Genomic DNA, 23,330 nt, shown 5'->3' with positions numbered 1-23,330 from the left:
ACAAGAGGTGATGATCAGCTCTGGTGTAGCTGATCCTGTTGGATTGGAGGTGACAACAAGGGCTTAGACTGTGTTAGCTTGTTTGCCATGCATATCCGTCAGAGTGTCTGAAGTTTCAGTTGTTCCAGTATCAACTTCATGAGCGATGATTTCGTGTTGTGTTGGGTTACTGGTTTCAAGGATGTCTTCAGTTGCGTCCTGAAAATAGAATTGCAGTCAACCAGAGTACATGTGTATGCAATAAAGAAGGAGTTTTTGAAAGATGAGTTACCTGGTTGGTGTCGGACTCCGATGGACTCGGGGGAGCTGGTGCAGGTTTCTTGATGACTCGCCTCGTGATCATCTTCCTTTTCTTGGTCAAGACTCGGGGGGCAACACTTGCAAAAGTTTGTCTTCGTTTGGAAGCCGACTGAAGTAAGTCTGGGTGAATAGTCATTATCACTTTGTTCATTGACAGTGATCCTTTGCAGAAGAGTACATCAGGGGCAATTGGAAGAAAGTGGAATGACTCCCCGTTGCTGGTCATAGGTTCTAGACCATCTTGTTGCTGCAAACAGGGTGAGTAAGAATTTGACAAGTGGAAGGATGGATGATCTAGAAAGAGTAAGGTGCATAAATTCAGTACCTCTTCCTCAAGGATTACATATTCAGGATCAATTTGCTGCAGTCGAGGACCTAGAGCTTTCCTGAATAAATGTGTTTTCCACATTCCCCACCATGTGCTGAAGTCGATTGATGAGGAGGTGAAGGACAGATCAGCTGGTATTGGAATGTGGAGATCATCAAACATGTCGTAGCATCTTGAACTGGTGAGGCCGTCAGGCAGATCGGCTCTGCTCTCCACCAAGTGGTGAATATGGAAGTGGGGAGGGACCTGTCCTAGGCCAAATTGCCGAGCTGCTATGACTGGTTGGTAAGATTCATAACCTGGCTTGATAATTCTGTTAGAAGTGCTAATGCTAACAGGAAGAAAGCCAGGTCGGATCATTAAAGAATATAAATGCCGAGTGCTGTCGTCATCGGCAAAGTTATCTAATCTGAAGGCAGTTGGGTTCTCAAAGGATTCAGATTCAGTAAATGGGAAATAGAGTGGATTATCTAGTCCTTTGTAGAAGATTCTGAACCAATTTGCTGCATCTGCTGAATTCAGTTTACTGCCAGAAAGACTAAATAAAGCTTGGCCATAGCTAGTACATCTGTTTGGTTTGCCACTTTCGTCAGGAAAAGAGTTCTTGGTCAGGCCTTGGAAGTTTGGGATATGATGCTGAAAGTATAGTTGTGCCCACAACTGAATAAACCACCAAGGGCCTCCAGTTCTCAGTTTCTTTTGGTTAAGTAAGTTAGATGTCATCAAATGGAGATATCTGTAGGTTTCTCCAAGGAAAAGTTTACCTAGGCCGGTGCGATTGCCATGGGCCAGGTGATAGGCCAAGGGAAGATAGTTCTTAGTTGGAGCAAAAGAAGGACCACAGAAGATGAAGTGTTCTAGCCAAAGATTTAAGAAGGCTGTGTATTCCTTCTCAGTCACTGGACCTTTTGTTTTCATGTGCTGACTCATGTAAATGCCCCAGTTTGTGCAGTTAACCTTGGATGAAAGTTTGAAAGGACCTTCTGCCATTTTATGGGCAGCTGGATTAGGAGATCCAATATCTAGGCCAGTGATCATGGTGACATCTAGCAGAGTGGGAGTCATGGGTCCATGACCAAAGAGAAAACAGTTCAGGGCATCAGACCAAAAATAGCCGATGGTTTTCAGAAGGTTTTCATCTTTGTCAAGAGGTGATAATGATAAGCTAAGTGCATCGGCTATGTTCAAATCTTGCCATAAGGGCATATGAGTTTTTGCTACTCTGATGTACCATGTAATCCAACTTTCAGGGGGGTTAGGCCAGGCTCTTAAGCAGTCGGCCCAGAGGTTCAGATTGATGTTTTGATTCACAAAAGGAATCCTATTTACTTCACAAGAGATCAAATCTATGGGATTTTCATAGGTTCGTGGGCCAAGACAGAAAGATTTTGGGTTGGAAGGATGCGGCAAAAGGATGTCTGACACCTGAAGTTCAGAAATTCAGAAGTATGCATAAGGCGTCAGGTTTCAGGATTTACAGTTTCAGAGGCTTAGTAAGCTGAAGAAAATTAAAGGATTAGGCCGAATATTACCTTCAGGCCGCAGATTGCCGTATGATCGATTCCAGAGCTTGTCGACTGAGCTGCAGAATCTGCCATGGTCCAGATCCGTTGACTTAGGGTTTGTTTGCTGTGGGTTCTGATTCGAATTCCGGGTGCTTGGAGAGTTCTTGCTCGAATTTGTAGAGCTTGGTTTTCGAATTACACTCGGATTTGAGAGCTTGTTTCGAGTTCGGTTCAAGGTGGAAGTGTTACTCTACTCTTATGCGGGTTACTTCTAGTTTGAATTTCGTCGGCTCTTGGATATTTATAGCAGCCTGATGCGTTGCCATCGGCTTTTTGGGAAGTAAGTAAACAGATGCACGGAATTGAAAGAAATTTGATTTCATCAAAGGAAAGTTCATTACAAGGAAAGCCGATTGTTACAAAGGAATTAATCCTTCGGCTTTGTGATCCTACCCCTACGATGCTACTACTACTGCCCGTAGGTACCTAGTACCTACGGCGCTTGGGGCTTCAGGCTGGCGCATTCCCGCTGCCATCGTCGTCGTCGTCGTCATCGTCGCTGCTGAAGGCGCTGCTGCCACCTTCAGACCCGAAGTCGCTCCAGCCGTCGCCGCCGCCGCTCTTCTCTTCCTCGCTGTCCTCCTCGGAGGACCCGATGAACCGAAAGGGCTTTCCGCCCATCGGCTCATCGTCGTCGGAGGGGGAGTCGATCTCCTCTTCCGAGGAGGAGTCGACTCCCTCCCAAGAGAAGGCGTCGTCTTCACTGCTCTCCAGTTCCTCTTGGAATAGGAACCGGAGGTCTTCCTCTCCTTCGGTCTCGGGCTCGTCTTCCTCGGAGACGACCCCGAAATCGAACTCCTCTGCATCCCAATGCAGAGGAGCCAGCGCTTCGTGCGCTGCTATCAGGTCCCATTCGGGGGTCGGCTCTCGGCTCTCTGGGATAGAGTCGATGGAGAAGGCGGAGAGGAAAGAAGAAGGAGGGGATGAGGAGGAGGAAGAAGAGGAATCTCCAAAAGAGTTGGAGCCAGAGGAGGAAGAGATGGCCATGGCTGGTGAAGGATTGGGGTTTTCTGCGCTACTGGCTTTGGGAGGAAGAAGGAGTTCGCTGTGAAGAAGAGCCGATTCGGGGTAAGATTAAATAGTAAGAAGATAGAAGACGAATCGGCAGTTTCACGTTCTACGAGGAGCCAGTTGCAGAGACGTTGCATCTTCCTTGGTGGTTGCAGTGTGTTTAATGAGCATTAATGGGAAGATGAAGCGACGGATTGGTTTTGGAACTATCATTGCCAAAACTAGGGGAGCATGTGTTATCGCCGTAAATTAACAGGATTAATTTATGGGCCGAAAGCAGGATGGGCTTAAAGCAGAAGATTGAAGAAGGCTTGTAAATCGGCTCCTGCGTGAGTATTTGGGCCACATGGACCATGTATCTTAGATTTAGTTTAAGATTAGAGATAGAGTCTGATCGGGACAAGATTAGTTTAGATTGTTTCCCAAGTCTCCGGACTATAAATATGTACCCTATGTTATTCATGAAGAAAGAACGTCATCACATCTCGCAAACAATAATCTCGGCGCATCGCCACCCCTAATCCTAGGGTTTCATCCAAGTAAGCGCCATGCTGCCCTGATCGCTTCTCGCGATCAGAGCAGCATTGTTTTTGCTTTTACCTTGGTATTACTTGTACTGAAGCGTTTTTTATGGTGAGTAATGCTAGTTATCTTGATGTTCGTAGCATGGCTCTTAGTAGATCTATTGTGCATTGTTGTTTATCATCTACGAATATCATGTTGTCTCTGTGCAGTTACGTTTCAATCTTATGCTAGTTCTTGTCATACAGGATTAGTTGCACAGAGATGACACCATGCGTCTTTTATGTTTAGTAGATCTGATCTGTTACGGTTTGCTCTTATTCTTAAGAGTTGGCATAATATCTGTTAGGTTAGGCCTTGCAAACGGGTTGGATGATCTGGTGGTGTTTTAGATGCTTTATCTTAGCTTTAACAGGGAATTGATCCGGGAATCGGCTCTCGCTAGTTCTTAGGCCTCTGTTCTTGGTTATGGTTTAGTTATCTGTTACGTTCATTAGGCTCAGTTACGTGTAGGACGTTCCGATCTAGCAGTGAAGCTTTTACCATTGTGGATTAGATCAATTAGATTTAATTGAAGCAGTTTTATAGTTATTTGCTTTATCTGTCAACATCCGGATGCAAACAGATCCCATCTGACACCGGGACTCGATCGGCACTTTAAAGCCGATGCAAGAGTCGTCCCGGGGAGCCGACTACGGCTCGGACTTATGTTTCCACGTGTTTGTGTATGCATGTCAATCATCGCAAGCACGTCCGCACCTTCCTGATCGGGTATAGGTCAGGTGGCACGCCCTGCGTCTTCACAAGCCGCGGCGCGTTGCTGGAATTGCGGGCCGTCGACGAGGGAACAGTGCCTGCCAGCGCCCCGGCGACCTCCCGGCTCTTCGTGTTGCCTGTCGCTGCTCGTCGGTGGGTTTCGACCAACAACACATTGTCAAGTGTAATGCTATAAAGTTTATCCTCGATGTTATAATACCTAAGAGTCTTTAGCATCACACTGTAGAAGTTAAAACCATCATGCGACGTATTCACCACACAAAACCTAATTATCTTCTTTGGAGCTCTCCATTCATCATCAATATAATGGCGCGTAACTACAATGTAGCCACTATTTTGATTGGAAGTCCACAAATCAGCTATTAATGAGACTCTGCAATTATAATCATTAAACATATATCATAGTGATGCCCTTTGATTCTTATAAACCTCCATGCAGTTCTCTTCTATTGTTACCCTAGATACTGTTTCAGCAAGGGGATTCAGGCTGAGTGAATAGCTACGGAACCCATCGTATTCAACAAATGAGAAAGGAAATTCATGAAGAACAATTAGTCTAACAAGTGCACACCGAGTGATTGTGTGATCAAATTTCCAATTTGTTAGAATTGTTGTCTCCGTTGACAGTTCTGAAGACTTCAATTGTTCAACCATATCATGCATTTTAAGCCTTGGTTCACACACAGCCAAATGTCTATGAATGTGACTAGTTCCTGAGTTACGGGCAGCAGTAAATACCTCATTGCAATGCTTGCACCGCCCTTGAATAAATTTTCCACCATTGTAAATAGGATCCATATCATTCCATATTTCAGATCTCAATTTGCGTGGTTTACTTTTGGAGAAAGTGGAATTATCTGTAGCATTGGTGTAAGAGAGATGTCAGTGGAAGCTAGATAATCACATTGATTAGATAGTGATAAAGCATGGCATGGAAGTTAGTCTAGTTATTATTACCAGGATTATCTGTTGATCTTGTTTGATCATCCAAGTTTGGTGATGGCGATGTGGAAGGGGATGGGGACCTCTCTAGAGCATGTGGTGCCAATACAGGGCTTGTCGGGCTGCGTGATGTCGACCTTCGCCCCATCACCACAGGTTACACAACCAACCTCATCATTGGAGAACCTGTCGCAACAGGAGACCTTATCACTAGCGGAGACACTTGTTTGTTTCCCACCATTGGAGGCTTGAACCGTCTTGCAAGCCTCTGTTTACTTATTTCTGCAAGCCTCTTTAATGGAGAGCTTTGTAGGAGACTTTTGTTGATTTCCCATTGTAGGAGACTTCACTCATTTTTTAGCCGATTGCTTCTTTTAACTCATTTCTGCCCGCTTTGTAACCAGGTGCCTTCTCTGATTTCCCACTGCATGAGGCTTTTTATGCTTCATTGCTGAAGAGCTTATCAAAGGTGCGCCACCTGATCCCCCAACTTCTTCAGGTACAGATTGTGATGCCATGGGCTGCAAGTGCATTAATTTATAAGCTCGACATAATAAATAGCAAAAGAAGTAGCATGAATTGAACAAATCTGATATCATAAAACACCTACTGCATATATATGTGTCATACTAACAATCTAGTCTTAATCCCTTGATTGCACTAGTCATACACTGATCATAATATCGCAAATACTTTACAATTGCAAACATTAGTAGCTGAGCCTTCTATAATAATTTTATCTCAACTCCCCAAAGACTGCATGAACAATTGCAGGGACATATTGTAAACATGATTGCCTAAGCCTTCTATATTGCAATTGCAAATACTTTACAATTGCAGTAACAATCTCTGGATCTAGACAGTGAGAAAGAACATGATATTTCCATCAGTCCACTAATAGATCAACAATCTCTGAATCTTTTAACTAGCACTAATGACTAACCATACAAACCACATGATATTTGCATAATTTAGCAAAGTTGAGCAGCAAATTTACCTATTCTTGAACCGTGCAGGCAGAGGGAGGCTGGGAGGGAGAAGACTCAGTGGCTTGGCACAACAAGGACTGTGCTGGTCCGGAAGGCATGGCGGCGCCATAAATTTGAGGCGGACACGCTTCAGCTTGGTGCACACGGGACGGCGCGGGCACAGAGGCTACGGTAGCCGCGCGGACTGCAGAGGAGGGAGGGAAATGGCCGGTGTGCAGTGCAGGGAGGTAGGGAGGGAGGGCGGCCCCGTGGGTTTTGTGGAGCTCTGCATCGCCAGAGGGAGGGAGGGGGCAGGCGACGGCAGCGGCGCCGCACAAGGGCGCGATGCCGATGGGTGTGTCGTCGCCCCGATGCATGCATGTTGTGGGTGTTTCAGGTGTGGCAGGGAAAAGGAAGGAGTCGCGGGCTGGCCTGGAAAACCCCACTAGGCTTGGCGGGCTGCACATTTGAGACCCCTTTGCAAAACTCGCTGTGGCAGATGTTTGGAAAGTTATTTTTGCAAGATAGCTCATGCAGGCAACCAGGCCGGCCCGCACCTACCTACATACTGACACGTTGTCAACTTCCAATATATACTTTTGTATGGTTATTAATTATTTCATTGCTGCGAAAAATATATGTACTGTAAGTGGAATTAACTGTCAAAATGCGCTTGTATAATCCATTTCAAGTTAAACCACATCTATATTTTTAACCGGAAGTGGTAGTAGAATCATTATGAGTATATGCTAGCTCGATCGGTAGCTCGGAAACTCTGCACACAATAACACGTCGCTGCAACCAACTACTTTTGGTACATGGTAATAATATAAATTTATGACAAAATCACCATACCAGTTTGCAATGGAATACACAGGTACATGTACGATATTACGCTATTATGAGCCCAGCATGCATGTTATTATTGATCGGTAAGATGGCCCGGGCTCAAAAAAAAATCTAAGTCCGCCACTCTACGCAGCAGCTATACCTACTCCCTCTGTCCCTGAATAGTCGTCTTCGATATATGTGCCACAAGTTTAACTCGATTTGTAGAAAATATGTGCAACATTTATATCTTTAAATAAATTTATTAAAAATTTAGATTAAAAGATCTATCTAATGATATCAATTATGTATCATAAATATTAATATTTTTTATATAAAATTAATCAAAGTTATTTCTCGGGAAGTGAAAGTGATAGTTATTTAGGGATGGAGGGAGTAACGATCAAGCCGTCGTCCAATAAACTTCCAACAAGTCAGCAGAAGAGCATGCAACGACCACTCTCAGCCATGTGAACGCAGGGTTAGTTGAATACCGCTGAGTCAACGAGTGGACTCTTGCTTGGTGCAGTGCCACACGGAGATGTAGACGTTGCTCGCGTCGTCTTTCTTTGGAGAGATTTTGAGATACAGATCGATGAAGACAAGCTATGGGTCTATGCAAGGGACGCGTGCCAGGAGTTCATACATAACCAGGCAACTGGTGGCTGTGACTGAACCCAACGGGCTGTGAACTTTGACTACGCCTGACTAGTAACAGAACGAAGCCCATGGAAAAGTTTGTTCTGGGCTTCTTGCCCATCGAGCACCCAAATTTAGGACCAAGTTTGCTGTGTGCTTGTCGAATTTTTCTATCCTAAATTTTTCAAAAAAAAAAGAAAAAAGAAAAATCTATCCTTCTCTTCTTTCCAAAAGAATTTTTTTCATCAACAAGAAGCCCAAAGAATTTTTACAAAAGATAGATTTCGTTTCTTGAGAAAAAAGGATTTGACCAAAGAATTTTTCTATCAATATTGTATTTATGTGGCACAAAATATACTCTATAAGAACAAATTTTTGTCTAATGTCATCAACCTTGTGTCATGGAAGAATTGTACAATAATTGTTGGTCCAATATGTTTGCACTAACTGTAAGAACCGCCTAATTTGACATCATTTTAGGCAAACCGCCGGTCATTATCATAAAAATGAGGGCTAACACACGCTCGTCCGAGAGCATATCACGTGTTAACCCATATCTAAAGACACGAACAACCGACACATCATTCGCCCAAAATAATATCAAATCTGGTAGTCCCGGTACGTGCTTGCCACATGCCCAAGATCGAGCGCACATACCGTTTACGAAAGGCATATTAGCAAAGAACATAGAGAGCAATTTTAAACATAAAGCAGTACAATAATTAGATTATTACAAGTTCGACATAGGATGATCCAAATCTGAAAATAAAACGTTCAACAACATAATTCAAGTTTGGTTCAAATGAAACAGACATGAATAATAAAGTTTAGTGTTTGTCATGATCTCCCAAGAACCCATCTCGCAGCGGAAACGATAATCGCAACAAAAGTAACGGCGTCTTGCTCAAGGGCGCCATCACAACCACAAGGATCCTACTCCTCCCCCACACTAGGGTCGGCGGGGTAGAAGTGGCCAAAAACAACCTCCGGCTCACCTGCAATTTGGTTTAGAAAGCAACATGAGTACAAAAAAAGTACTCGCAAGTCTTACGCAATTTGGTTTAGAAAGCAACATGAGATAACCAAGGATCATGCAAGAGGCTCAAAGAGACTTTAAGGTTAAGTTATTAATGCGCAAGCATGAGCTCTCTAACTAACATTTAGCTCTCTAGCAAAATTAATTAAGCTTGCCCAACTCACCACAAGTTTTAGTTGATTATGACAAGAATAAAATAATTCATCATAAAGGGGCCATAAATTATTTCCAACATAAACAAAACTTTCTACGAAAAATTTGTCGGACAAAGAGCGTGCTCATATCCGAGAGCGCGGCAATTCGAACTGACTTAAACCTTGCAAGGGTGTACTACTTTACCCACACGACGCAAGAACTATGCGGCTCACCCAACCGATCACATCGGGTGAGGGAGTACTCGCGACAACCGTTTCCAACTTGGCTCAACCCTTGAACATCACGCCTAGCTTACGCAGACCTAGGTCCACCGGGAATATTCCCAAGCCTCTCTACATAGCCCCTTGGCCACGTATCTAGGACCGTGCATCAAAGACCAAGTCAAGAAGATATTTGGCTCATCCATTCCATTAATTTGGATATGTGGTAGCACGACAAAAATTACTCAAAACCGAGGTCATCCACGAACGGTCCTTAAATGGTTCAAGCGGACTATACCCACGTGATTACTTTCTCTAGGCCCTACCATTCCACTCGAACCTCGATGCTTCCATTCCACCATAACCAAGATGTACATGTGCGATCAAGGATAACCGGTAAGTGTGATGACTCTAAACCATTCTTTCTTTTTCTACAAAGTTATATAAAATATTCTAAGCATGGCTAAGCATCTATTCAAGTTAAGTATTCAATTAACTAACATGTGACAAGGATAAGGGTAAAATAAACACAAGGAAGGGTAATGCATAAAAGTAGGTACAAGAATGCAATAAATAATATAATATATAAAACTTAATAATACCCAAGTGAGATAGCTAAATTGCATCAATTTAAATAGACACAAGGGATCATGCTTAGCTGCTTGCCTTGGTTTTCTTCTGGCTCATCAAGGAACTCAATACCGGGCTCGGGCTCAACTAACTCGGCGGGCTCAACGGGTTCGCTCTCCGACGTTTCGGTCAATATAATGCATGAATGAGATATATTCATTAGTGTGATGCCATGATCATGCATGGAATGATATGTCATGGAGAAAGAAAAGCATCACATGCGATGACACAAACTAACACAAGCAATAGCAATCACGCACTAGTAACTAATACAAGAATTAATCAACAAAAATTTATACGGCAAGCATAAATCATGAAATAATTCAAGTATAAAGAGGACATCATAAGAAACTTAATAGAGTTGGATTTGCAGCAAAAATATTTTTTTATAATTACTTATGAATATTCCAATTTTCAGCTGTCCTAAATAAGTTAATTCAGAAAAGGCATGCAAACTTAATTGAACAAATCTAATAAAATTACCACAGATACTAGGCATGAATGCAAAGCTATCAAAACCAGTTTCACTATTTTATCATTTTTCTACAAAGGCTAATGTTATAAATAACATTTCAAAAAGCAAGTATGAAATCAAGATAAAAAACTAACAAACATGAGAGACTCAAGCAAGCAAGTTGTACTACTCGAAACAACATTCCATAAGGATTCTAACAAAATTTAGTTTGACATTTTTAGAGCAGCATAGAATTAACTAAGAATTTTATTAACTTTTACAACATTAAACCATACATAAATCTACAGCAAGACAACAGGCAAAACAACATTTTTCTAGAGTAGACCTAAGCAAGAAAAAACCCAACAAAACAAGTTTCACATTTGTCGGAGCTCTATACAAATTTACACGCATTTTACAAAAACACAGCACAACACAAACTCCTCAAAATACTAGATCCACCCGGATCCAGCCAGCCCAGAGGCCGACAGACAAGTGGGGCCCACGGGCAGGCGACCCACCCAGGCCAGGTCAAGGAAGGCCAGGGCCTTGACCGCGGCGTGGGCGCCCAGAGCGCTAGGCGGGGCGCAGCGCGTGCATCGCGCGCGGCGACGGCGGGCGGCGGCGGCGCGATGAGGCGGGGCCGGAGAGGGCCGGGGAGCGGGTGCATGGCGCGTTCCCGAGGACGGAGAGGCTCACCCTGGCAGTGAGGAGAGGCGGCCGAGGGGTGGCGCAGTGAACTCTGGCGGCGGCAGACTGAGAGCTCGCCGGGAGGCCTTGCAGAGCAAGGAAAAGGGCCGGGTGAGTTTGGGAATCGAAGGAGGAGAGGGAGGAGATGCTCCCTGCGCAAGGAATTGAAGGATGGCGCACCGGAGACGACGAATCGGTGGCGGCAAGGGAGCTCTGGGTGGTGGCAACAATGGTGGATTGGGGAAAATCGGGCTAGGGTTTAGAGGAAGGGAGGGCCGGTTTGCTTTAAAGAAGGGAGGGGGAGGCGAGCAGCCGACGGGGCGCCATGGCTTCCGGCCACGGTGGCCAACCAGCGGCCGGTGGTGGGGCGCCGCCGCCCCTGCTGCCCAACCAGGGAGCGAGGAGGCGCGGTGGAAGGGGAGGGGGTCGCTAACGCGTGGGCCCGGGGAGAAGAGAAAACGGTTGAAGTTCAAAATTCAAAATGAAGGTGTTTCAGGGCTAAAAAATTCACTAAAATTTTACTGAAGCTAGATAAAATCTCCAAGATCATTTTCCAAGAAGAATCACTCAAAAATATTTTGTAGATTGGTCACAGTAAAATAAACAAGACAGCTGTTTTTAAATCTTCCAAGAATTTTATGGCTCGGGTAAGAAGGCATAAAATTTCACAAAAATATTTTATAATCAAAATTTGAAATCTAGTATTTAAATAAAATTTTTGTAGGCCAAGTTGCATAGAAAAAATTGAACTTGCTTCACAACCACACATTCAAACATACACCAATTAAATTTTCAAACAAATATTCACATGCACATGATGCTCCATTATGCATTAATAATGCTCATGATGATGTTAGTTAATTTTTAATCATGTTTAAAAAGTTTGGGTCGTGACACTAACGAACTGAAATACAAAGACTCGAAGTAGAGCACCTCCTCGAGGAGAGCACGAGGCCATGACGGCCATGGTTGCTGTGCTCGTGTTTCTCGAGCTCAGCAACACGAGCACAGACGATACACGAGAGAAACGAGAAGCCCCAAAATGGCAGAGCCGCGAAACCAGGCGGCGTCCAGCCCCAGGGAGCACGACGACGATCGACCCGACAGGCGTAACCGCCGCCCGCACGTTCCAGACCTCGCGCTCCCCGCCACAGGATAACTAACGGCCACCCCCACCGCACCGCCGCCTCGCACGGCTGCCCATTGCGTCCACCGACCGGGTCGTCGGACGCCCCGCCCGCCTCGCCGGCGCCGGGCGCGCGTCTATGGGCTTCGCCATCTGCCCCACCCCTGGCCGCCCCAGCGACGACGCCCACAGCCGCCGCGACAGCCTGCGGTCGTCCGTCGACAGCACCCGGACGTCGTCCTCGTCCACCTCGTCCATCGACGGCCGCGCCAGCTACGACGGCGGCGGCGGCGGCGCGCCGCAGAGGCCGCCGCGCGCGCCGGGGCAGTCGCTGGAGGTGCCGTCGCGGCGGCACCGGGAGGGGCGGGGTGGCCCGTCCCGGCCGGCGCGGCTGTTCCAGAAGCTGCGGCACGCGATCCCCGTCCTGACGCTGACGCCGCGGTGTGGGCGGCTGCAGGTCGGGACGCCGGCCGAGGCCGCGGCGGCCAGCTCCGCCGCGTCCTCGTCGTCGGCCTCGCCCTCGTCCTCCGCCACCAGCAGCGCAGGCTCCCGCCTCGTGCCCAAGGGCGCGTCCTTCTCGGGCACCACGCGGCCGTGCCGGCGCCTCACGGGGACGCTCTACGGCCACCGCCGGGGCCGCGTCGTGCTGGCGCTGCAGGAGACGCCGCGCTGCCTGCCCAGCCTGGTCGTCGAGCTCGCGCTCCAGACGCACGCGCTGCTCCGCGAGCTCGGCAACCCGGCCGGCGCGCGCATCGTCCTGGAGACGGAGCGCCGCCCGGCGGCCCCGGACGCCGAGGGCGGCGCGCGTCGGAAACGCGGGGGAGCGCGCGCGCCGCCGCTGCTGGACGAGCCGGCTTGGACCATGTTCTGCAACGGCAAGAAGACCGGGTACGCGGTGCGGCGCGAGGCCACGGACGACGACCTGACGGTGATGGAGACGCTGCGGGCGGTGTCCATGGGCGCCGGCATGCTCCCCGGGACGAGGTGCTCCTCGCCGCCGACCGGCGCGGCGGCGGCGGACGACGAGGTGCCGTACCTGCGCGGCTGCTTCGATCACTTCATCGGGTCACGGGACTCGGAGTCGCTCTACATGATCGCACCCCAGGGAGGCACCACGGGGCCCGAGCTCGCCGTCTTCTTCGTCAGGCTCTGACCCCCGGTCCGCCATGGGCGTGCGTGCATTCGCATGGCCACACACATGCAAGACGATCGAAGGGCATCCATCCAATTTGCGCCACGTAATTCTGTGAAGCCTCCTAACTACGACCTTAAAGTTAAGATTGACTAAGAACCAAAAACAAAGTCTCACAAATTGCGATTAGCGTCAGGATGACCTAATTGAATCGTGTGGTTAACTTTGTTTAAGCCCTAGTGGTGTGGAGTCATTGCGTAGGTTGGGTGAGGTGTTCTTGTTCCTGGATCTGTGCCCTGTGCATCATTGTCACAATCTATCATCTAGTGGAGTACGACAGAAATAGTCACTGAATGGTGCGATTGTGGTCCAAAAAGTTGCTCACCTCTGAATGCCTTATTCGCATCTTTTGTCTGATCGTGGCCAAGAGTCTATTTGGATCCATTAGTGCTAATAGTTAGCTGGTTAATAGTTACTCCCCTTTCAAATTTTAGATCGTTTTGATAAATCTAGATACATTATTTTTTTACCATGCACCTAGATAAACACTATGTATAGATACATTGCAAAAATTATCTATCTAGATTTGTCAAACGATCTACAATTTTGGATCCACCTGCTGCTAATAAAGTGGTTGTATATATAGTTGGTATTTTTACTCATAGCAGACACCAACCTGATATGAACTAATTGTTAGCATGGTGGGATGTTAATAGTTTGTTGGTCTATTAATTGGCCTGTTTGGATCTCCACCTACTAATTATTTTAGTAGCTAATAACTAAGAGATTGTAGTAGGACACTTCTAGCTAATTTGTTTCTTAGGAGCTATAGAGTACATCCGATCTTGAGGATACGACAGTAATATAAAAACTACTAGACCTGAGCAAAATGAGTCCTGCCTGATACTCATTTTGGGTTGATATGGCACTGGTCTTATGGACCCGAAACAATAATTAGTTTCACACTGAAAAATAGTTATTGGGCGGGCTTGGGCTTTGATTTTTGGTCGGAAAAAATTCAGGCTTTTAGTTGCCTGGCCCTCAAAATGTTTAGATCTAATATAAATGACAGCATGAACAAGGTATTGCGTATATTCTATAAGTTCAAACTTGTTTGTGATCACACTACGATCTTCCCTCCCAAACCCTCTCCCTCCCCTATTTACTCAATATTCCATCCCGTGCTAGACAAGGCTAGGGCTAGGCGGGCCAGTACATCCGCTTCCTATTGTCATAGAACTCATATATGCATGATGAAATCAAATTCTTTGTTTTGAAGAATAATACTTCCTCTATTTAACAATGCATTAATCTAATGAATTGTGAAAAGTGCATCCACAAACGCCTAGACGCCACGGTAGGCGTAACATGACCGCCTACCTAGCGCCCAACGCTTTTTGAGACATTGACAAAAAAAAATTGAACTGATAAAGAGAAAGAAAACAGCATGTTATATATGTAGCGAAACCGCATCCTAATCAAAATGTGTCACACGGTTAAATAAATTGCATACCATCCTCTACAAAGACCACAAGTAATGTATGTACCTTTCCACCAAGACTCCATCGGCCTCCACGCACCACGCCATGGCACCAGGTACCACCCCATCCCACCATCCACATCGTAGCTCCCTTTTGACACAACACATTATGCCTTTGCTGTGAGACCTTCAATGTAATGGAAAGAGAGAGTGCATATGCCACAATACAATGCTCTGAGGATGTAGCATGTATGTGTTTTTTTAACACATACATACATAGATGGACACATATAGTACGCACATACTCACCGCTTTAAACATATACATGCATAAGACCTAACATACCCTATATAGGCAAGAGACTAGGTCAGTAAATTCTGATCGAGATTGACGACATCACCACATGTGTCTTGTTGTAAATGGTTCGCTTTTTGCGAAAGCGCATATGTTTGGCATAGTTGGCGTTACAAATGCGCAACATCGATCCTTTCTCTCTAAACTGTCTGCCACTTGGCTGTATCAATCACCAAGAAATAATGGTCAATTAATCAAAACGTCCAACAGTCGACGCCTTGGTCCCGTTGCATTATTATGGCTTAGTGAAGGTAGTGATCATGGCACATAGGCGAAACAAAATGTGCGGCCACCAAGCTCTGGTCCTTTTCGGAAATCCTAATCCGGCTTGCTTTACACGCATTAGAGAAAGATGGTCGACCAATGTGCCGCAACCACTAGATCACATCATAGATTGTCGTATCAAAGGCACAATTATATTTGGAAGAGGTTGATAGCTATAGATCACTGAATTTGGGTCCATCCAGTCTGCTGCTCCGATGTTTCTTACAAAACGTAGCAAAATTACAGTGACTTCAGCATTAGCCAGCACCCCTTTATTTGTTAGGTCCCGTTGGTCCGGGCTCATCATCAAAAGCATCCGAAATGTGACATGTCCCGTACATTTTAAAAAAAAAATATTGTTCTAACTTTATCATTTAATTTCTTGAGTATTACGCTTTCCTATTTTTCAAAAATCAACCTACAACATGGGGACATTTCTAGCTAGATAGAAACAAGGTCTTATCGAAATATTGTGCTGTTAGTCATGGAGCAAAGCTAAGCTGACTCTTGAGGAGGTTTGTAATTTTGTAACTACTGAAAACTTCTTTGCAAAAAAAGTATTAGAAATTCATGTAGGTGTTAGATCGATTTTTTAGATTAAGGATCGTAGGTGTTAGATCATCGATATATATAACTTTGACAGACACCCGAACCGATCTGCATCTCCAATTTTGCATCCTAAGTAGATTTAGATTCTGCTAACGGTTAGCAGCTACTCCCTCTGTCCCAAATTACTGATCGTTTTAGCTTTGTTAGGTGCATAATATTTGCTATATGCATGTAGATGTATACTATGTATTGTATAGGTGGATAGCAAAATTTATTATGTATCCAGAAAAGTTAAACTGACTAATAATTTAGGACGGATGGAGTATTAGCTATTACTAACAAGGAGTAACTATGAGCGTTAATGGATCCAAATACGGTCTAATGAAAAGGCTGTGAGAAACTAGTTTTCCGGGGCAGTTATTATCCTGTGGTGCCTCTGGACGGGACCCCAAAAAAATGGACAAGTACCTACCTAGCTGCAGCACGCTTTTGATAGCCTACAATTAACATAGGCCTGGTCCACTGAAGCCGGCCGGGAAAGGTGCAGTGCTAGCTCCGGTAACCCGTGGTTGCGCTTGCGCAGTATATAGATACGAGGCCCATGGCTAGTGTGGAGGAAGCAGCTCCCACTACTAGATTCAGGTGAGCTCGCTCACACCGTGCAGGCCCCTTCTTCGTTCCACCGCAGCTAGCCCGGCCCTCCACCGCACCATGGCCAAGCTCGCCGCGCAGCTCAAGGACAAGTTCTTCGGCCTCGTCGGCCGCATCACCGGCTGCGGCCGCGCCCACAAGGACGCCGGTAAGCCACCCCCGTCGTCGTTGAACTGACAGCACCTCGCTCTAAGTATGTGTACTGGACGCGTCTGCTGATGCTTCATCTCTACTACTCGGTGTTTCTGCAGCAGCTGGCGTGATAGAGCCCAAGTCTTTGGCATCTCAGGTCCAATTCTCTCTTGCTCGATCGATCGAGATATGTTGGCGAGTTAACTGATGAGATTCGCACATTTCTTTTTATTTCGTACACATAAAAATTGGTACGGTGGTGTTGCTCCTTTGCAGCATGTTGAGATCAGGTCAAGGGGAGGTCCTCCACACGTGGACGGAGGGGCCAGGGGTCACATCAACGATGATGGCGCCATCTAGAGGAGATCAGGAGAGACGTCGAGACGGTGATGAGAAGCTGCGTACTAGCTCATGGACGATGGTGATCGATTCCTCCTCCACGCGACCACGCCAAGCGTCGAGCGTCCTCTATCGTGCGTGTTGCCGTACGTGTCTGTTCTCTTCGTGTCCCTAGCTAGCTAGCTAGCTAGCTATATCGTTTTCAGTTTTTGTACTAGTACGTGTGCTCTGCCCGACCTACATATCTGTTAGTTCCAGGCTCTGTTGTGCCGTGGTACACATGGTACTGTAAGTGCTAGCTTTATACATGTAATCATGTTGATTAACGTAACGGTACGGTGTGGTGTCTTTTGCAAAGCGTGGGCGTGGTGGGTTGTGATCGATGATGTGCTTGTTGCTTAATTATTGGTAGAGTGATAAACCGCACTCCTGCAGCAGGAGAGTGTAGTTCCTTTTGTTTTTCTTTGCTTGCTAAATCACTGCTCAGGTTGCACTTTTTAATCATTCTTTATTATTTGCTAATACATGAGGCAAAAATTGCATATACTAGGTTATTTTGTTTGTATCGTCGTTGAGATGGGTACGAAGATTTTCGGTACAATTACTATGTGAATTGTGTTTCATTCCCCGAGCCAAAAATATATGGGGTATCAATAAATAATATCTTCAAATTATCAAATTTTGATTTTTTTTTTTTTGCACTAAATTTGATACTTACTTTTCTACAAGGGAAAAGTCCGGTTTACACTCTCGAACTATAACAAAAGTCTGATTTTCAACCTTCAACTATGAAACCGAATAACATAGGCCATCCAACTGTTGAAATCGGGCAAATTTAGCCCCTTAGGTGGTTTTCCATTTTGTGAGAATTAAGAATATTCAATTTTAAACTTAAAAATCATAAGTAATTTATTTTAAGTAAAAAAATTCTGAAATGGATATCAAAAGTTTTCTAAAAATGCAACCTATCTATTGGCACAATACTTGTTAGTTATTCAGATTCAATTTTTTATGCCCATAATATTTGGTTGTTTGTAGTTATGGCTATTATTTTTGTATAACTAAGATTCAAATGGAGCAATAATGGATAGGTTACATTTTTAGATAATTTTGGTAATAGTTTCATATTTTTCTGATTTAAAATGAATTATTTTGATTTTTTATATCTAATTAGATTTTTATTTTTTTTCTAAAAATGCAAACCACCTTCAAAATCACCCCAAGGGCCAAATTTGTCTGGTTTCAACAGTTGAATGGCCTATGTTGTCCAATTTTATAGTTGAAGATTGAAAATCGGATTTTTGCGATAGCCCAAGAGTGTAAATCGGACTTTTCCCTTTCTACAATATATATATTGCCGGTTGGCAACAAATTAGGCACACGGCGTGGGCCGAAAGAGTGTGTGTGTGTGTGTGTGTGTGTGTGTGTGTGTGTGTGTGTGTGTGTGTGTGTGTGTGTGTGTGTGTGTGTGTGTGTGAACATAGCAGTGACTAAACTTCCAGACATATGGATAGTTAGATTTGGTTCATACCATAGTTTTTATATTACTCATAACTTGAAATTGTTAGGTACGAATGAGTTTGTTTTTTTGCAAAGGTAGTAAGCTTTGGACAAACACCCTCAAATCATTGGATCGAAATAAGCATCGCATTTTCCCCGCAGAAATTAAAGACCTCATGTAATCATGTGGCTAGCTCTCCTGTTTCAAGCATTGGTTGAGTTTCATCATGGATCAGTTAATTAAATAGTACAAAAGATTAAGTTATTAGTGGCCGTGGAAAGACAACTTTTGCATCTTATGATCCTAAGCATGGCTCTAATCTTGTGGTGCTGCTTGAACCAAAATTTGGACGAGTGCCAGCCATGCCTTTGCCTACCTGCAGCACTCTTACATGCCTTGGTCCACTAGAAGTGTTGAAAGTTTTTTTTTAATGAAACAGGAGGGGGATCCCCCTACTGATTAATTATATTAAAGAAAAGAAAAAAAGTACTGCCATAACTTGAAGTGTTGAAAGTTGCAGCATATACCCGTGGTCAGTGGGGAGCCTGCAACTAGATTCAGGTGAGCCGTGAGCTCATCACTCATCGGTGCTCCTGCTACTAGTTTGATGGTATTTCTTTATCGCCTTTTCATCGTCTACACGCGCGTGATGGTATTTCTTTATTTGTCACCTACCCAAAATATTTCTGTTCTATCGGCAAAAACTTTTAGATGGTATTACGTAATAATAAGTAATAGATTTATTAGCATTTAATGCAATTAATGACAGTTAATTAGGAAATAATTGAGTGTGCTTTCATCACTCTGACAATAAACTAGGTGATGCAAATTACTATTATATATCACGTTGAATCAGGATCCAGCTAAGGATGTCTCTGAGTGTTCCATGGAAACGGTTATATCACGATATACCTATAACAAACAGCCTGTGAATTGTGATCGCATAGTTAACTCTTAAGCATTGGTATTGCAAATGGTCGACACAATGGTTTCAATGCAAGTTTACTAGCACTGAGGAGTCATCAGACAACGCCGTGGTGCCTGTAATCCTGTTGGATCGGAACACCTCCCTGCATAGCTGGTAACCCTCGAGGATTCTACCAATGGGAGATCAGCGACAACTAACTTCACCAGCCCATGGCTTCATAACCAACTTCGTGGACGCACACATGGCTACGAGTGCATTAATTAGGCCCTGCTTCCATGCTTGCTGCTGTCCCAGCCTTTGATCAACGCGTGTCAAAGTTGAAATCTCCCGCCGGAGGTCGGTAGCGAGGGCAGCGGGGAGATAAGGATGACGGGGTCTGAATGTTTCTGAATGCAGCAATGCACTGCCCTTCTTCATCTAAACCAGCAAATTGGATCCTTTTTCTCTCGATTTCATGTACAAACGTTCAAATAGACCCTAATAGAAAGTTTAGAGGGCATATTTATCTACAACTTTTGTGTTTTCCACTTTCTCTGATTCTGTCTATAACCTCTTCAAAATCCACCTCAAGCAGATCAGGTTCATGCAAATATTCAGAGTTTCCAGATAAGCTGCCCCAAACCTACTGGCTTCATCTAATTAGCTCCCAAAAATTCTACTGCACATCAAAATATCCCAACAATGAACTTGTAGAGGATACATCCAGCTACCTTTTTTATGTTATGCACTTTCCTTGAATCGAGCTCTAACTCGTTCAAAAAGAGCTCTGAACATTGAGGTTTGTTTATTGCATTTGATTAAAACTGAATATTTCTGAATCTGAATCTCACAATGTATTTTTCTCCAAAACCTTCCACTGAATTTCAAAATATCCCAAAAGACAAGTTGTAGATCTTATATTTTTCTATATTTTTCATTCAAGGAACTTCTTCAAATTCAGCCTCTAACATAGCTGAAAACTTCTCTGAAGCTGACTGTATACATTGGTTTCAGACTGAACTTCTCCGAACCTAAAACTTGCAGTGCATTTTTCTCCAAATTCTTCCACTGAAATTGAAAATATCCAAGAAGCAAAGTTGTAGCTTTGACATTTCTCTAAAACTTTTGTTTCAGGAACTTTTGCTGATTTGGCCTATAACCTATCCAATTATTGCTCCGAACAGATAAGGTGCAGACTGTTTTTCTGAATATTCAGCTAAGCTCTTTCAAACCACCTCTGTTTGAATGCAATTTGAATATCTTGTTGAACTTTTTCATGACAACAAATGCCACATTTGAATATTTCATATATCCATATTTCCATTTTGGTACTTTTTTTCCAGGATTACCACACAAGATATTACTCTATAACTGTATTCATGCCCGAAGTTGGCTATGTTCTCTGTTTTCAGACTTAGATAAAATCTTCCAAGTCCTTGCTGAATTGTTATCTTCTTCAGACTTTGGAGTTTTCAAACATGATCAAAACACTAGTCAGACCCTTCAAACTCAGTTCCATTGCAACGTGCATACCTTGTACTAACTTTTTCATGTTGACCTAGCATTGACTTAGTCAACAAAATCTCAGATCAACAGATGTCAAACATGGCTAGTCATCCATTTTTACCACTTCATGCAATTCAGTCAATTCTCTCTCTTTTTCTTTGAATTTGAATGTCAATATGAAGTTTGACATCTTGTTTTCTCAGCTGTTTGGCATTTTCAGAGAGTTTGACATTCAATTTTTTTAAAACTTGGTTGAGTTTGACCAAATTTGACTTAGTTTAACTTTTCTTTATTCCTTTTCTTTCCCGTGTTTCTTCTCATTTCCATTTTCTTAACCCTAGTCAATTAGAATTAATCCATGCTCTTAAAAAGCTGGGCTGTTACAGATCCGAGTTTAAAGATATTCCCACCAATCACATACTCCCCCGTCCTGAAATGTAGGGCATTCTAGAGTCTGAAATTTTTAATCAAATGTAAAGCATCCTGGGTTGAGAGTGGACTCAACCATCTTAATTGTGTATCATTTCCGGGTTTTTTTCAAATCACAACAGAAAGACATGCATGCAGCCATGTAGGGGGAGGTGCATGGGAAATGGCATACTACTTTAATTAACACATACTCCCTCCGTCCTGAAATATAAGACATTCCAACATTCTTGGAGAGTCAAAATTTCCAAATTTGACCAAATTTATACAATTAAGTAATAATATTTATGATATCAAATATGTACCATTAGATTTTTTTTATTGAATATATTTTTATAATATATTTGTTTGGTCCATAAATTTTTATGATTCTCTTTAAAAATTTGGTCAAACTTGAAAAACTTTGACTCTCCAAGAATGTTAGGCCCTGTTTGGCAGGGCTCCACGAGCGGCTCCAGCCGAAGCCCTGCCAAACGGTCATTTTGGCACCAGCTTCATGTCCGGAGCCGGAGCTGGAGCACTTCGTGGCTTACACAGGTGAGGAGGAGCCCCGAAAATGTAGCTCCGTCCGGCTCCGTGGAGCTTCTCCGTGCCACTGCCCCTTTTGCCCCAGGCGCGCAGCATCTCCTCGTGCCATCTCGTGGCGTCGGGTGCAGGGGGTAGCGGAAGCTTGTGGCCGGCGGATCTCACGGTGGCAGCCGGCGGTTGGAGGCGCGACCGGTAGGAGGACGAAGCGGGGGTGGAGGCTGACGGAGCTGCGGGTGCAGGGGCCGGCGAGGCCGCAGGTGCAGGGGCAGGCCGCTGGCGGGAGGAGGCGCGGGCGGAGCTTGCCAGTGGGAGGAGGGCCGGGCCGCCGCGGAGGAGAAGGAGGCGCAGGCGAAGGCCAGCGGCGGCGGCGCGTGCGGAGCTCGGGAGGTGGTGGCGCTGGCCAGTGGGAGGAAGAGGGGTGGGCTGCCGCAGGCCGCGAAGGATGAAGCGGCGGGAGGAAGAAGATGGAGGAGGAGACATCAAGGAAGGCGTGGGGAACGGTGGGCGAATGGATAAGAGGAGATAAGGGGAAAAAGAGAAAGAGAAAGAGAAAGAAAAAAGAGAGAGAAAATATAGAGAAGGGCAATTTAGACATTTTACAACCCCTATCTAACAAGTGAACCTGTTTTGCCAAACGTTTTGAAAAATAGCTCCAGCTCCATCAGAGAAGCCGCTCCACCAGAGGAGCCGGAGCCGTTTTTGAAGGAGCCGAAGTCCTGCCAAACAGGCCCTTAGAATGTCTTACATTTCAGGACTGAGAGAGTATTTAGTTATCCAAATAGAATTTCAATGCTTAATAATTAGGGGTAAGAGAGTATTTTCTACACAGCCATAATATATTCTAGAAATTTCAGAATGCCTTATATTTAGAGACGGGGGAGTAGGCACTTTCAACGAAGATATATGGAGTGTGATTGAGTACCTATACTATTGTGCCAAGATTTGGCGAAACGCCAGGGGCCCAAGGCACTGTATACGCACTGTAGTATGTACCTGCAAGAATGACAAATGAGTCAACCTATTTTTTTATGAAAAAAGGAAACAAAGACTCCAGAAATCTAGACCATTCTAACGTCCTCTCAATGCTTCTCACCGACGTTAGATCACTTCCTTTTGTAGTTTTGTTCATACATTACTCCCTTTACACTCGTTACTATTTTGACTCCAGTACTACTTAGACTTCATATATATATCAGCATGCACAAAACAATTTCAACGGCGCAGCGTAGTGCGCCTACCTGTCTAGGTTAAAGATATCCCCATCTTCCCCATCCCGTCCACTAAACTCGCTCCCTCCTGCATCCTTAACATTTCCCAAAGAAGAAAAATACACATACAAAACCACTAGTGATGTGACCATCCGATGCGGATCGGAGGGCGGAGGCCGTG

At 44.6% G+C, this 23,330-nt stretch overlaps 2 protein-coding genes across 2 annotated transcripts; both read left to right on the top strand.

The window, feature by feature from the left end:
* The first annotated feature begins 11,907 nt into the window (after nucleotides 1–11,907).
* On the top strand, nucleotides 11,908–13,803 carry LOC120677544 (protein MIZU-KUSSEI 1-like). The gene has a single exon (XM_039958694.1). It carries the CDS (start codon nucleotides 12,312–12,314, stop codon nucleotides 13,323–13,325), a length of 1,014 nt encoding a protein of 337 aa, XP_039814628.1. The 5' UTR covers nucleotides 11,908–12,311; the 3' UTR covers nucleotides 13,326–13,803.
* Nucleotides 13,804–16,492: 2,689 nt separating this feature from the next.
* Nucleotides 16,493–17,430, top strand: LOC120679697. The gene is made up of 3 exons (XM_039961354.1): nucleotides 16,493–16,750; nucleotides 16,854–16,891; nucleotides 17,011–17,430. Exons 1-3 carry the CDS (start codon nucleotides 16,663–16,665, stop codon nucleotides 17,092–17,094), a joined length of 210 nt encoding a protein of 69 aa, XP_039817288.1. The 5' UTR covers nucleotides 16,493–16,662; the 3' UTR covers nucleotides 17,095–17,430.
* Nucleotides 17,431–23,330: the final 5,900 nt, after the last annotated feature.

Source organism: Panicum virgatum, chromosome 6N (genome assembly GCF_016808335.1).
Source record: "Panicum virgatum strain AP13 chromosome 6N, P.virgatum_v5, whole genome shotgun sequence".
In the NCBI taxonomy this organism is placed as follows: domain Eukaryota; kingdom Viridiplantae; phylum Streptophyta; class Magnoliopsida; order Poales; family Poaceae; genus Panicum; species Panicum virgatum.
The sequence above is the reverse complement of the archived record's forward strand: the minus strand, read 5'-3'. Positions and strand labels throughout refer to the sequence as shown.